This window comes from Cervus canadensis, chromosome 17 (assembly GCF_019320065.1).
Source record: "Cervus canadensis isolate Bull #8, Minnesota chromosome 17, ASM1932006v1, whole genome shotgun sequence".
In the NCBI taxonomy this organism is placed as follows: Eukaryota; Metazoa; Chordata; class Mammalia; order Artiodactyla; family Cervidae; genus Cervus; species Cervus canadensis.
In genome coordinates, this window is record NC_057402.1 from 36,458,165 (window position 1) to 36,475,194 (window position 17,030).

General features: G+C 33.7%; 1 protein-coding gene across 2 annotated transcripts in view; it reads left to right on the forward strand.

Moving 5' to 3' along the window:
• SCAPER (S-phase cyclin A associated protein in the ER) overlaps positions 1-17,030 on the forward strand; it is a 410,821-nt gene that overhangs the window by 138,839 nt on the left and 254,952 nt on the right. For both annotated transcript variants that reach the window (XM_043489284.1, XM_043489285.1), the window contains exons 17-20: positions 2,439-2,581; positions 7,486-7,567; positions 8,995-9,147; positions 9,719-9,826. In XM_043489284.1, the coding sequence (XP_043345219.1) occupies positions 2,439-2,581; positions 7,486-7,567; positions 8,995-9,147; positions 9,719-9,826 (486 nt within the window). The remainder of the gene's footprint in view (positions 1-2,438; positions 2,582-7,485; positions 7,568-8,994; positions 9,148-9,718; positions 9,827-17,030) is intronic.

Genomic DNA, 17,030 nt, shown 5'->3' on the forward strand with positions numbered 1-17,030 from the left:
AACTTATATTTTAGAAAGGAAAATACTAACTGAATTTACTAGTTTTACTCGTTGGTTATACAATTACCAATTTTCTTTTCTACTTATTAAAAACAGAAATTAGAGGATTGGATTTTTTTTGAAATTCAATTATTTCTGTTAGTACAATGCTGGAGCATTTCTTATATCCATAAAAACATTCAACAAGTCGACATTGTATTAATATTTATGTGTACAACTTAGTTACATTGTATATACATATAAAGTAACTGTTTTATATAATATTAGTATGTTTAAGTTATAAGACCAACTTATAATTTTTAAAAGTATATTCCATAAGATTTTGTTTTTGTAAAATATTAAATGAGAAGTTCTGGTTTAATTATACTTAAGCTTTATCTTTTTACATTTTAGTGTGGCAGTTGTGTTTTCAGATATACTGCAGATTTTTTAAAAAAAAACTTCAAGTAAATTTGAGGTTAAGAGAAAATTTTCATGTATGATTTTTATTGGAGAAAATTTTCCATACTGGACTTGATTGTTTTTACTCTTCGGTTTTTCAGATAATAAATAGCTAACCAAGTTGCTACATATTATACTTAACTTAGTAGTGAGAGGTAGCTGTAACATTAATCCATGAATAGTATTTCAGAAAGTAATGACTTTAAAATCTATTTGGATACCTTTAACAGTTTGCAGTCTGTGAGATATACTCTTCTGAAATCAGTACATTTCCTCTAGCTCCCAGTCCCCTCTCCAAAAAGAAACAACAAAGAAAGAAAAGAATTAGGTACCCTTTGGTGGTACTACTTTAAAAAGGTTTTTTCCCCCTGCATACATACAACTTCTTGTAGAGATAAAGTTACCATTGTGAGTTTAGTTAATTATTAGAAATATTTACTTACTTCTCTCCTCAGTGTTCTTGAGACAGAAACTGCTTTATTTGCAGTCATTTACTGAACACTTTACTACGTACTAAACACTTTGCTAAGTGCTTACCTGTATTAATAATTTAAATCTCACAACAAATGGTGTGTCTTTTTAAGGTAAAATGACTTGCTCAAAGTTATCTAAGTAGTAGTTACTGGAGCCTAGATCAGTGTGTTCTATTTATCATAAGGAGTGTGACCAGGGAGATGTTGTGTAAGCTACCTAGAGAATGGGGATGAATTGAAAGAAATACATTGGTATATTTAGTAATATGGTGAAAATTTCGCCTACTCCTAGCAGGCAAAAATATATACAGGAAGTATATCACAGTGTTTTAATGAAGTATCTTCTACCTTAATAATGATTATAATAAGTAATTACTGAGAATTTAGTATATGCCAACCCCTGTGGTAAGTGCTTTTCATATATTATCTCATACGTTCTTTACAGTATACTTAAAAGTACTATTTTTTTTTTTTGTCTTCTAGAAAACTAATTCACATCTATTATGTAACTAGACCAGAGTCACCCGACAGTAAATAATGGAATCAGGAAACAAAATTAGAGAATCTAATGCAGTATCCACTGTCTTATCCACTGTGCTATATTATAATGCCTCTTTGTCCTGGCCACAAACTTGTGCCTGTGTGTGTGTGTGTTCAATTGCTCTGTCATGTCTGACTCTTTGCAACACCATGGACTGTAACTCATCAGGCTTCTCTGTCTATGGGATTATCCCTGCAAGAATATTAGAGTGGGTTGTCATTTCCTCCTCCCAGGGGATCTTCCCCACCCAGAGAAAAAACCCGTATCTCCTGTGGCTCCTACCTTGGCAGGCAGATTCTTTACCACTGAGCCACCTGGGAAGCCCGGCTACAAGCTTTTCTTCAGTTAAGAAGAAAGCTTAGTTCAGAAATAAATTCTGTTAATTATGCTTTCTTCATCATATTCTGTTATTTCTACAGCCATCTAAACGCAAGGGTTCAGAAGTGATTTAACATAAAATATCAGATTCTCACAGAATATAAATAATATAATATCTACTAAAATAACATTTATTCTTTATTTTTTATTAATTTATTTTAATTGGAGGATAATTACAATATTGTGATGGCTTTTGCCATACATTGACATGAATCAGCCATGGGTGCACACGTGTCCCCCCATCCTGAACACCACCCCCCACCTCCATCCCCACCCCATCCCTCTGGGTTGTCTCAGAGCACTGACTTTGAGTGCTCTGCTTCATGCATTGTACTTGGACTGGACATCTATTTTACATATGGTAATAAACATGTTTCAGTGCTTAAAATAGCATTTATTCTTATAATTATTTTGTAGCACTAATAAATGACATGTGAAAGCCAGATATTATTGATACTTGATTTTTGTTTAAATTCTGAGAAACATAATGACAAGTCAGGTATTTGTCTGTCTTGAATATATAAGTCTATGTCCAAGCTGTGTCACTTTAATCATCTTCATATTACACATAATTCTAACATTTTTTAAAACATTTGTGATACTAGGAACGTAAGCGAGCTCTAGAAGCAGAACGGCAGGCCCGTGTAGAAGAACTGTTAATGAAGAGGAAAGAACAAGAAGCCCGAATTGAACAACAGAGGCAAGAAAAGGAAAAAGCCCGTGAAGATGCAGCCCGGGAAAGAGCTAGGTACTTCATTTGCTATCTCTATTTTTGGTCCTGATGAACATTTTGTAGTGAGTGCATATTCAGATCAAATTTTGAAGCTATTTACAATCATGTAGATTTTTTAGAAATAGTCACATATATGGAAATGTTTTATTGAATTTTGATTTCCAGGAATTAAGACACTCTACTTAATATGGAAACCTTTTGAACATTTCTATTGGATGGGAAACTTGATGTTTCAAGATATTTTCAGTTGTAAAAAATAGAATTTGATACTAGCTAACTTAAATATTGCGAGGAAAAGTGACAGGAAGTTAGAGGACCAGGTTTGGACTTGGTCAGACACCAAAGGCTAGGTCATAGGAGCTATAGCAGTGGTCCTTTGGTGGAAGTAATCCAGTTAGCATGTTGTCTTTCTCATTATAATAAATGACACTTAGCCATTCCTACTTTTTAATATCTCTTGTTTAAGATTCAAAGACTAGGACACTCAAAGCTGGTACTCTGGGACAACCCAGAGGGGTGGGGGGGGGTTGGGGGGTGGGAGGGAAGTTCAGGATGGGGAGACACGTGCACCCATGGGTGATTCGTGTCAGTGTATGACAGAAACCACCACAATATTGTAAAGAAATTATCCTCCAATTAAAATAAATTAATTAATTTTAAAAAGATTCAAAGACCACAGACAAAGCATTTAATTGGCCAAATTGATTTGTGCTTTTTGATCTTGTTTATGAAATTTTTTAATATCCTGTGTCATAAGATATTCTTCAAAATGTTATGGTTTTCAGTTTGATATACATTTAGGTTTTATATCCTTTTAAGGTAACTTTTAGATATAGTATGAAAAGGAAAATCTAAATTTATTCATTTGCCTATGATACTCATTTATCATAGCACCATTTGTTGAAGAGTCTAGCTTTTAACCACTGAACTGCCTTGCTACCTGTTCATGATCAATTAATCATAGATGTGACAGTTTATTTCTGGACTCTGTCCTTTTCTTTTGATACCCTTTTCTTTTGATGTCTCTTCTTATTTTAGCACTACACTGTGTTAACTACTGTAACTTTATAGCAGGTTTTGAAAACAAGTAACATAAGTACTCAAGTGTTGTTGTCCTCTTTCAAAATTGCTTTCCAAATAATTTTTTAGGGTATGTTCATCATTTTCTTAAAAATAAAAAGCTTCCAAGCTTTTTTATAGCAACTGCCTTGAATCTGTAGATTGTTATGGGGAGAATTGCCACCTTTATAATATTGTATATTATGATATATGAATATGGTGTGTGTCTCTGTATCTGCTTTAATTTCTCTCAACAATATTTTGTAGTTTTTAGAAAATGGATCTTGTAATTCATTTAATTCATTTCTTAAATTTAGTTCATTTCTTAAATTTATTAAGTACTCTTTTTGAGGTCATTGAAAATGGAATTATTTTATTTCATTTTTGGTAGTATTTTTGCTATTGTATAGAAATACAATCAATTTTTTTATTTACCTTATTTTACAGTTTTTTAATGATCTTGCCCAATTTTCCTATGAGTGTTTTCCTATTAGTGTTTTCTTTTTTGCTGCTGTTGTTCTTTAGGACATTTCATAAAGGCTCATGTCATCTGCAAATAGTCCTTGCCTTACTTCTTGCTTTGTAATACGGATGCCTTTAATTTCTTTTTTCTTGCCATATTGCACTGGCTAAATCCTTCAGTACTTTGAATATTCTTACTATTGTTTTTGATGAAAATTCGGCCATTAATCATACTGTTTTGCCACTGTATATGGTGAGGGTTTTTTTGTTTTGTTTTCAGTTTCTTTTTTACTTGGCTTTTCACCAATTTCATTATGATTTGTCTAGATTGTTTTTCTTCATGATTATCCTACTCTATTACATTAGTGTTTTCATCAAATTTTGAAAGTATTTGGCCACTATTTCTTCAGATATTTAATTGTCATTTCTCTTCAGGTTCTTCTGAATTGTAGCAGTTTCTCAGGCTTTCCATGGTTTTGATGACCTTGACAGTACTGAATAGTGGTCAGGTATTTTGTAGCCTTTTCCTCAATTAGGATTTGTCTGATGTTTTTCTCATGGTTATATTGAGGTTATGGTTTTGGGGAGGAAGACCACAGTGGTGAATGTGAATTACCATTTTTCAAATGTCAAAAGTTCATGATATCACCTTGAGTTTTCACTGATTTTGTTAGTCTTAATCACCTGGATAAGGTAGTTTTGTTAGACTTTTCCATTGTATACTTTAATTTTAATTTAAATTTCCAATATACTATCATCCTTGGAAGCAAGTCACTAAGCACTGGCTAAGCTGAAGAGATGGGGAGTTATTCTCTACCTCCTTGAGAGAAGAATTCCTACATAAATTGTGTGCACTTCTTCTGTACAGGATATTTGTTCTCCTATTTATTAAATTCCTGTTTTATATCAATATGTCATTTATACATCAATATTATGGCATTTATTCTGTTACTCAGATTGGTTCATCTTTGGACATTGAGAGCTTTTTCATTTGACCCCCATTTGCCTTAGATACACTTCTTCATTTTGGTTTTTGAGTATATCCTTACTTCCTGGCACTGAAAGATGCTTCAAATTCATCTTATATTTTCCCTGCTGCACCCCTTGAATTAGCCATTTGTTTAAGGATTCCTAGTTTCTTTTGTTGGAAAGTTTTTTAAAAAAATCTTTCTCTATTGAGATTCTCTATCTGTTGAATCATTGTCATGATATTTTTTCCATAGGTTGACATACTGTCTTTTAATTCCTAATAACATATTTATAATAGCTGTTATAGTCCTTGTCTACTAAATGCAACATAAGGCTTCATTCAGAGAAAGCTTCATTTGACTGCTTTTTTCCTAAACATTTTCTTACTTCTTTGGACATCTCAAAGTTTGTGATTGTTTCCTGTCCTGTTCTCTTTGTCTTTGGGAATATTAGCCTTTTCTATCCCTTTAATAACTTATAGATTTTTATACAGGAAAAGAGATAAATGTATATTTTAAATGTGCCATAATTAAATTACAGTTCCAATGAAGTGAAAGTGAAAGTCGCTGAGTCGTGTCTGACTCTTTGCGACCCTGTGGACTACGCAGTCCCTGGAATTCTCCAGGCCAGAATACTGGAGTGGGTAGCCGATCCCTTCTCCAGAGGATCTTCCCGACCCAGTAATCAAACTGGGGTCTCCTGCACTGTAGGCGGATTCTTTACCAACTGAGCTATCATGAACTGTAGTCTGTGGGGTTGCAAAGAGTCGGACACAACTGAGTGACTTTCACTTTCACAGTTCCAGAGATAGTATCTAAACCCATAAATCTATGGCTGATTCATATCAATGTATGACAAAACCCACTGAAATGTTGTGAAGTAATTAGCCTCCAACTAATAAAAAAAAAAAAAAAGAAAAGAAAAATAAACCCATTCCTGGGTCCAGAAGCCTATTAGGTTGGTGCAAAAGTAATTGCAGTTTTGCATTGTTGAACTTTTCCCTTTGATATTGGCATACATTCTTAAATGTGGTTATGTTATACATCATTTTAATGCACATTTCTCACTTTATGTTTTTTCTAATGATTTATCACTTGCTGTTTATTTTATATTTATTTTAGACCATAGAAATTATGTTAGACAAAAAGTAAATTCAAGCAATATTTTTATTAAAGTGCAAAATAGATTGTAAAGCAGTAGAGACAACTTGCAACATCAACACATTTGTCCCAGAAACTGCTTAACAAATGTACAGTGCAGTTCAAGAAGTTTTGCAATGGAGATTGAGAGCCTTGAAGATGAGGAGTGTAGTGGCCAGCTATTGGAAGTTGACAATGTCCAATTGAGAGCCATTGTTGAAGCTGATCCTCTTACAACTACACAAGAAATTGCTGATGAATGCAACACTAACCATTCTATGGTAACTTGGCATTTGAAGCAAATTGGAAAGGTGAAAAAGCTCAATAAGTGGGTACCTCATGAGGTGACCAAAAGTTAAAAAAAAAAAAAATGTTGTTTTGAAGTGTCATCTTGTCTTACTCTGCACAACAGCAGCAACCCATTTCTTGATCAAATTGTGACATGCAATGAAAAGGGATTTTATTCGATGATAGGCAATGACCAGCTCAGTGGTTGGACCGAGAAGAAGCTCCAGAGCACTTCCCAAAGCCAGACTTGCACCAAAAAAGGTCATGGTTGCTATTTGGTGGTTTGTTGGCGGTCTGATCCACTACAGCTTTCTGGATCCCGGTGAAACCATTACATCTGAGCAGTATGCTCAGCACATTGATGAGATGACTGAAAACTGCAATGCCTGCAGCTGGCGCTGGTCAAGAGAAAGGGCCCAGTTCTTCTCCATCCATGATGATACCTGACTGCATGTCGCACAACCAAAGCTTCAAAAGTTGAACGAATTGGGCCACGAAGTTTTGCCTCATCTACCATTTTCCCGATCTCTCGTCGACTGACTACCACTTCTTCAAATATCTCAACAACTTTTGCAGGGTAAACATTTCCACAAACAGAGAATGCAGAAAATGCTCTCCAGGCATTCACTGAATCCCAAAGCACAGATTTTTGCACTATAGGAATAAACAAACTTGTTTCTCATTGGCAAAAATGTATTGATTTTAATGGTTCATATTTTAATTAATAAAGATGTGTTTGAGCCTAGTTATAATTATTTAAAATTGACGGTCCAAAGCCACAATTACTTTTTCATCAACCTAATATTTGTATAACTAACAATGTCTGTTGCTTCCCAAATGTTTAATGTGCAATGATATATCCAAGACTTAGTAGGCACTCTGAAAAAATGATTTTAAAAGCTCTAAAATACATATGCCTATGTGTCCTAATTATATTTTTTTAACTGCATGAAATTTGTTCCTATAAGCATTGAGTTTATAATTTTTACTATCTTCTTACAGAGACAGGGAAGAACGATTGGCAGCACTCACAGCTGCTCAACAAGAAGCTATGGAAGAGCTACAGAAAAAAATTCAGCTCAAGGTAGGAATGTTATATATTTTACTTTGAAACTTTAGAGCTGTTTTAATGTAGCCTGAGATTAATATTTTTTCTTTTTAACTAATTGTATAAAAATTGGATTAATTTGTGTTACTAATTTTTGGAGTTATGTGGTTTGTCTTTGATCATTTCCAACTCAACTACCTGAAAACAAATTATTTTAATTAGATAAGGCCATTGAGGGAAAAAATGTAAAGAATTTTAACATTTATTGGTTTTACTAAGTAATTTGTTAATGACTCGAGGACATTAACTATTAAACTTTTAATATTTATAGACCTCTAATAATTTAGAAATAAAATATTATTTCAGTCCTTATGACTTGCATAATTATAGCTTGGGAGATGATATTTTCTAGAAAGTCTTTGCCATTGGTAGTTTCTAGCAGTGTGAATATTTTACATTATGTCATAATTATTTACATGTTGGGGTTTCACAAGCGTAGTAAATTCCATAGAGTAGAGTATTATTAATCAAAATGTGAACCATTCCAAACAGTAGAGTAATACTGTTTGTATTGTCCTAGAACTTTATCATTGATTTAAATCTAATGCAGCAAATACTTATTGAATCTGGTGGTAGGCATGGGGATACAGAGATGAGTAAGACATGGTTCTAAGTTTCAAGAAACTCATAATCTAGTGTGAGATTCAGAGGCTAATCAGATAATTTCTATATGGATAAAGGTAATCATGGAGTGTCATGAAAATACAGAGGAGGAAAATACATAAGCTAACATGAAGGGTTTCAGAAGTCAGGGAAATAATTTTAGAGGATAATTTCTGAGCTGAATCTTTAAAAAAAGATGAGTTGAATAGGTAGATGGGTGGGATGGCACCCAGCCACATAAAATGATATGAGCATGAAGTCAAAAGTCTGAAATGGTGTTTTTGGGTTTGTTTATTTTTTGTTTTCTCGGAAGTTGTTGGAGATGATGTGGGTAGAGGTATGTGTCATGATGGGCCTCTTCTGCTGAGGATTAGCTTGGTCTTTACGGTGGGGCAGCATTTCCCATAGTATGTTCCATGAAGTGCTCCTTATGTATGTTATGGTCAAAAAGGTATGTAAAATGTTGCTCAGTATAATCTAGGTTTATTACATCAGTGCAGAGTGACAAGCCTAGAGCCAGTAAGGAGCTTCAACTATTTTCCAAAGTTATTTGACCACAGAAACTCTTCTGCAAAATGCTTATTAATAACCCACAGTGTAATTCCATGGAGTACCCTTTAGAAAATGTTATTACACATGTAGGGGATGATAAAGGGCTTTATATAAATTCTTATCATCAGTGTCCAATATTGAATTAAGACATTATATTATTTTAGAAAGTTTAATAGAAATACTGCTTTTTCAAGTTCTCAGTGTAATGAATAAATTTCTATATTTTTACACTTTGATTTCATTTACAGCATGATGAAAGCATTAGAAGACACATGGAACAGATTGAACAAAGAAAAGAAAAAGCTGCTGAGTTAAGCAGTGGACGGCATGCGAATACCGATTATGCCCCCAAATTAACCCCTTATGAAAGAAAGAAGCAGTGTTCTCTCTGCAATGTCGTGGTAGGTTGTCAGTATCAGTGTTGTGATGAGACGTTACAATTTATTACTGAAGTGTATTAAACCATGGACTATATTCTCTAGTCTTAAAAGTCATACAAGGCATGTGCTGAGTACCATGAATTTCTTTAATGATTTTTATGCAAAGTGTAGATAGTACAGAAACAGTATCAGCATCTAGGAGTAGCAATGCAAAGGACCAAACCATGCAGTTGCTGCTCAGATGGATGTTTACCTAATGATACCAATGATATTTTAGCCTAATGATACCTAGGTCAATATTTTGGGATATTAGGACCACAAAAGTGAAGCAACATTTTTCAGTGCTGAGACTTGCACCTTTATACTTAGAAGAAATGATATCCTGTTAAGGTTGGCTTTGATGACATGCCTTTTTTTATCATCTGTCTTCTAGAGGAGTCTTAGAATTATATTCTAAAGAAAATATTTTTAAGACTAATATATAAATCCTAGAGTGATTGCAAGTTGCATATATATACTGTATAGAATGTATAATATTTAAAATAAGATATAATTAAATGTTCATTACATTGCTTTTATATTATGCTTTTAGATCTCTTCAGAGGTGTATCTTTTTAGTCACATTAAAGGAAAAAAACACCAGCAAGCTGTGAGAGAAAATAGCAGCATCCAAGGGCGTGAACTTTCAGATGAAGAAGTGGTAAGCTTTACTTTGGTTCATTTACATGTACTTATTGAGTACCTTTTATATTCTCTTCTATTGTGAAGAAATCCATGTTCATATGTATCTCTGTGATTATCTAAAGCTATATTTAGTAACTACTACAATGTAATATGGGCTTCCCTGGTAGCTCAGTGGTAAAGACTCTGCCTGCCAATGCAGGAGACGTGGGCTTGATACCTGAGTTGGGAAGATTCCCTGGAGGCAGAAATGGCAACCCTTTCCAGTATTCTTGCCTGGAAAATCCCATGGACAGAAGGAACCTGACAGGCTATTGTCCATGGGGTCACAAAGGAGTTGTACATGACTTAGCAACTAAACAACAATATAGTATACAAATATCTTTATTTTAGTATATATATTAATAAGAAACATAGAAATAAGAATTTAATACTGTTTATATAATTTCAATGTATAAACGGATTTATGGATATATACACTACCATGTGTAAAATAGATAGCTTAGTGGGAACCTGCTATAGAGCACTGGAAGCTCAACTTGGTGTTCTGTGATGACGTAGAGGGGTGGGGTGGGGGTCAGGTGGGACAGAGGTTCATGAGGGAGGGGATATATATACACATTTAGTTGATCACTTCGTTATACAGCAGAAACTAACACAACATTGTAAAAAAAATTATACTCCAATAAAAAAAGAAAAAGATTAATAAAAGGTTTATGATATTTTGATATTTTAATAATTTAAGAGTTGTTCAGTGATACTCTATGTTTCTTAGAAAATAGCTAACAATATAAAAATCATAGAAATTGGTAATTTTGTATCAATACAGTATATAGGAATTTTTTTGAAATGCATTATTTACCTACCTATAGTTACTGTTAACATGGAATTTAGATTTGTGCAAGTATTTTTATAAATGTTTTAATTCAATTGTTCTTGAGGTATGGATGATACTACTAATTTCTTAATTTGTTGGTTCTGTATGTACTAAGTAAATTTCTAAAGGTACCCAAAGATGAGAAATTCATGTTTTTCAGGTATCTCTTAAGATATCCAGGAAAGGTTATTATGGTTCTTTGAGGGCAGTACTTGTGTGTAAACTTAAAAAGTGAAAATATGTGTTTAACTTTTTTGTTCTAATTATGGTATATATTAATAGAACACACAGATTTAAAGTATATAACTCAGTGAATTTTTGCGTTTGTTCCACTGATGTCAGCACATAAATTGTTTCTTGAATCCTGGAAGGCTCCTTCATCCCCTGTCTCAGTCGTGCCCTGCCCCCCAAAGGTAACTAGTCTCTGACTACCATCAGACAGTCTTACCTGTTCTTGAACGTCATATAAATGACATCTTACAGTATATACCTTTTGTGCTTGGGCTTCTTTAACTTATCCTTAAGTCTGTGAGATTGATCCCTAATGTTTATGTGAAGCTATAGATCATTCTCTTTCTTAGCTTTTTGTCAGTACCTTCCAGACAGAGACCTTCAGGAGCATGTCTACAGTTGAGTAGAATTGGATTTTTTGATTTGTTACAAAAAGAGAAAGTGCACACTGGGGAAGTTGTAGAGTTTCTCAATAAGGTGTTGGAACGGACTTATTATAGGAATTGGGTTTTTGCTTAGGTGATTTGGATAGGGGAGAGTATTCAAAGACATGAGACGTTGCTCTGGATTGGATACCGTCAGGAAGCAGGAGTAATTTTGTGGGTTGTTTTTTTAATGTATTTATTTATTTGGCTGTGTCTGGGTCTCAGTTGCGGCAGGCCGGATCTTCATATCGGCTCGTGGGATCCTTTGATGTTGGGCACCTGCTTCTGTCTAGTGGCGGCATGTGGGCTCTAGAGCCTGCAGCCTCAGTAGTTGCAGGACGCAGGCTCTCTTGATGTGGCACATGGGCTGAGTAGTTGTGGCAGGGGCCTAGGTGGTCCCCAGCAGTTCCCCAACGGACCAGGGACGGAAGCCATGTCCCTGGCACTGCAATTTGGCAACCTTTGGACCTTCAGGGAAGTCCCTTTGGTTGGTTCTTAATAAATCTTACCTAGGTAGGAGGAACTGAGCTGCTGTTTTCTAAGTTTCTGATATGACCAATATTTGAAGAGAAATTACACACGGTTAATTTGATTCACTCCTTCTAAGGATTTCTGCCCCTTGAGTTCCAACTATTTTGACAGCTCTAAACCAAATTCTGTCTCCTCAGCTCAGTAAGACTGACACTTTCAGCTTTCACTGTTCTCGCATGCCAAAAATTGGCATAAACACTTAGGGCAAAATCCAGAGTGAATGTGGAGCTCACCTCCTGTATTTCCCTCCTTTCAGGGATCATGGTCTCAAGTTCTGGCTGTGTTGGCTGTTTTTAATGCCTTCAAGTAGATCTTTTGTATATTTTTGCAACTTTTGGAGTTGGAAGGTTAGTCCAGTATAAGCCAGTTCACTGTGGCTGAAATTGGAAGTCTTTAAGAAATATTTAATTTCTGTATATCCATTGTTGGACATAATGCTTGTCGCATAGTAAGGCATTTAAGAAAAACTTAATTGAAATAAGTTGAACTGTAAGGTTATACAGAATGGCTTTAAGTACCAAATAATAAAGTGAAATTAAAAAATGGGACTAATCAACTATTTAGTTTACCTAATTACCCAAATTGGGTATTTTAAGTATTATGGACTTTTTTTTTTTACTTGAATCATTCATGTGGTTGTCCCCATTCTCTACTTAGCTTTGCTGTTTATAACTAGAGTCATGTGAATGTGTGTTCCACTTTTTAAAAAATCCTAAATTGTTTCGTTAATTAAATTTTTTTTTTTTTGCTTTGCTGGGTCTTCTTTGCTGCATGGGCTTTTCTGTAGTTGCAGCAAGTGAGGGCTACCCTTCCTTGCAGTGTGAGGGCTTCTCATTGCAGTGGCTTCTCTTGTTGCAGCTTCAGGACTGTAGATCACAGGCTTACTAGTTGTGGCATACAGGCTAAGTTGCTTCACGCCATGTGGGATCTTCCTGGGCGATGGATTGAATCCATATCTCCTGCATTGGCAGATAGATTCTTCAACACTGAGCCACCAGGGAAGCCCCATTAATTAGAATTTAATTAGACTATTTAAAGAAAATCTTCCACTTATAAAAATTACTTGTAACTAAGTTCTCTTAATAAAAAAGCTAAATATTCTATTTAATTTACAAAACAATATTCTAAAATTTTGTGCAACACTGCTACTATGTAAACTGAAATCTAAATTTTATGTGTTTTTATCTTATTGAGAAAAATAGAGAAGGAAGGGATATTTAATTCACGCATTTACTTTGGAAGAAAAATGTATAGTATTATATAACTTTTATAGCTACTAAAGCATAGTTTGATGTTTAGCTGTTGTGGTTTGAGATTTGATTGATATATTCATTTTGTGTACTGTTTCAGTTTTAGAAGTATTAAATTTTCTTTAAGTTTTCACTTCATTCATGTAGTTATTTTGGTAATAGCCCCTTTTTCCTCAAACCAAGTGTGCATATGAGTTGCATGATATATAAAGGCCATTTTATACTTACTCATGCACACATTTCATTTTTAATCAGTGAAGGTAACTATAGTAAACATACTTGTTCTACTTAAAGTTATTACTTGTCATCTGTGATGTCTTTATATTATATACACCTTATCTGTGACCCTTCTTCTTTGACATATAAGATTTTATTTATACCACCTCTGACCTAATAAAATTGGACCTTTGACCTTATGCACTTGACATATCAGATAACTTACTCTTGATCTCTGACACATTTTGTTTTAAGCCTGTTAAACATAGTAGGTAGCTGCTGAGCAAGAAAGGCTTAATGTTTTGGGTTTTTATTGTAATATGACCAGGAAATTTTTCTTGTGTTTCTTGAGACTTTGCAAAAAAAGCTACTATATGTTCAATTTTTTTCTCTTTCATCATCTTAGAATCCAAATATTTAAAGAACGTGATTTCTAAAGGACAAAGAAACTGGTACTAGCTTAAATATATTCCAAAATTTAATTTTTTAACACAATACTAGAGAAATAGTAAAGTATTAGTTTTAATAAAACTCTGGTTTATTTTGTAATCTTGTTTTCGCATTCTCTGAAGAAGCTGATAGTGGTTTTCACAGTACTTATATAAAGTACATTTAATTCTGTAAAGAGAGTGAAACTAAAAAGATTTTAAAACTTTTTTAAATTTATGTATTTCTGTGTTTGTGAGACTCCTTGGCTTTAAAAGCATATAAATTACACTTGTTTGTCAACTCATATATTCACATATAGAGACAATAATAGTTTATTTTCATTTCATTAATGGAAAATATGAAAAGAACTTTTATGAAGGATCTTAATTATAATTTATTGGATATTTACAATCAAGTATGATTTTACAGTTCCAAAATTAGTATTTCTTCTTGGTAAATTATACTAGATAGGTGATTGAATGAACATTTTAGGTAGTGAAAATAGAAAGATATTGTATTTAATGGAATATAAGCCAGTTTCTTTGGCTCCAATGTGCCCATGATTGATGTGGAAGAGGTAGTAGATGTCTCCCAGAATTGATGGCAGACTGAGAAATAATAGTAAATACTTGTGTTTCTACAAAGTACAAGTATTTGCTATTACCTCTTTTTATAATCATGTTTAGGAAAACGTCTTCCGCCCTTCAACAGCAAATCAAGTCAAATTAAAAAACCTACAACTCATTTAGAAAGGACCTTCATTTCCCCTATACCTCAGTAAGTACAGTTATGTTTGAGAAATGATGTAAAAAGCATCTACTGTTTCTTATAGGACATAGTTCCCATTGCTTTCATTTTCTCTTTAATAGGATGGGAAATTTTTATAGTTGTTTATGTATATAATTCACACATACATATAGCTGATTGTTAATGTGTGTATTTCTTCTAACTTTTAGAATTCTTATGGTAGTAAATTCACTCCTATTATACCTGATACGTGCAGGGACTAAGGAGCTAGCTATCGCTGATTCAGTCTTCTTCATTGATTCAAGGAAAAACTTTTAAGTAGACAATCAATTTGTTTAAATCTTAGTTTGATCCAGGAATTTAAATAGTTTTCACAGTTAGTACACAGCCTCTTTTGTAACAGTCCTCAGTCCCCATCCTCTTGCTTGTCTCCTTAAAATGGCATCTGTGCATATCAGAGTAAGAGTATGGCTTATGTAACCCCATGTTAGGAGGAAAAGTTGGGATCTTACTACATAGTATCTTCTCTTTTCTGATTTCCAGTGTGAGTTCCTGGTTTACCTGGTTAGTTAGTGTACTCATGGCCACCAATCCTAAAGGGTAGCTAGTGAATTCCTGACCTATTCTTTCCACTCGGACAGTGTTCCAGTGGAGCATGAGCCATTTATTTGTCTCTTGCTGATCAGGCCACCCATGAGGTCTCTCTGCCTTCGCTTCTCTGAGACTTTACCATAGCCTCCATTCTGGCCCATGGCATGCCTACTGGCTTCTGCCACCTAAGAACTAAGGGCATTTGGGGTAAGCTTTTATTTTAATCAACACCTAATTAGGTTCTTTATCTGAAATTCTGTGGCCAATGTTTTAGTTCCAAAGTAGTTATTCATAGAGGAGCAGGAAATGCCTATCTATCTCTGATCAAAGTTACGAAATTTTAGTAATAATTATTCTGTCAACTTGGCTTCTCTTGCATTTGGCAGAGTAGGCACATCTGCAGTATCAGGAAAATCACAAAGCTATAAAACAGAATTTTCACAGTCGTGTAATTTAGTCCTCTCTCTCAAAAAAACTTTTTTTAAATTATGAAGTATTTTAACGTCAGAAAGCAATGTAGTAAACCTCATATTCCTGCTTCCTAGATAATTAGGTAATAGCACTTCTTTTTTTCTTTATATTTGGAAGTATAGGAGAAAACATGAGAGTCAAAGTGTGTGGTAGTTCCAGGTTCAGGAATGGAGCTTAAATCCTCATTTTCCACGATGAAAAGTCAAGAGCTAATCCTAAAATTGAAAAATGTAGAAATAACAACACAAAATACATTAGTATGAAAGAAAAAAGATAAACTAATGAGCTAAAATCATTGCCTCTGGATTTGAGAAAGAAGTGGGGAGACTAGTAGGAAATTACTTTCTTTGAACTATTGACTGTGTTAATTATGTGTATCGGGTAACTTTGATAAAAGGAAAAGCATTTTAAAAAATTAAAGAAGAAAAAGAACAACAGAGATGTGTCCATGTTGCTTGGGACACATTTTTGTTCTTTTGGTTCAAGATTAAAATTAGATAAATGAATGTGTCTGCAAGCATAAGAGACCACAGTAGTGAAGTTGGATATTTTGGCAAATTACATCCTTAGTTCTTTATTCTTTTAAATTGTTGCAATAGCCTTTGATGCCATTATAAAAAGGAAAATACTGGATTCCATTTCGTGCCACTTTGAGATTTGGTCAGGTAGGTGATGTATTCTTAATTTCAGGTTGGCTTTTTAGCTTTTTTGGTATTGTAGAACAAGTGAATTAAAGCATGTATAATTGACTTTTGCTAGGGTTTCATCTGTTCTAACCATACTATAAGATTTGGGGTACAAAGTAACCTTAGATTTATGCCTGTAACTAGTTCAGTGACTTGGCATTTTATGCTGAATAAAGTTAAGACTTTTTAAAAAAAATTCTGTTTATCTTCTGATTTGGAGGTTTCTTTTTTAAAACAATTTATAAGTTTTCATAAATGGCTCTTATCAAGGTAAAGAAGTTCCCTGGTTTTGTAAGATATTAAAAAATAAGTCGGTATTAATTTTTACTGAAATTTTTCCTTGATTTTTTGGAAAGGTCACATTTTCCTTTAATTTTTTTGATGTGATATATTACGGTAATGACTTTTCTAATATTAAGCTTACTTGGTCTTGATTTAAAGATATATAGTTGAATTTGTTTTGCAGATATTTAATTTAGATTTTCCTTTCTCAAGATTATATTAGCTTCATAATATAAACTGGCTAGTTTTTCCTATTTCTTTTTTTTTTCTTTTGTACTCCAGGATAGGTTGAATAAATAAAAATAATCTTTATTTGAAGTCTTTGTTTACTTTTGACTGGGTAGAGATTTGTAGTTTTATAATTATTTTCTCCAAAGAATTGAGTAGATATTATTTGCTATCTTTTGCTTCTCCTCTTACTGTGGTCAGTTTGTTCTTCATTATTCTTTTTTCAAAATTGCCGTGGTTTTCCCTCCACTTTTCAATT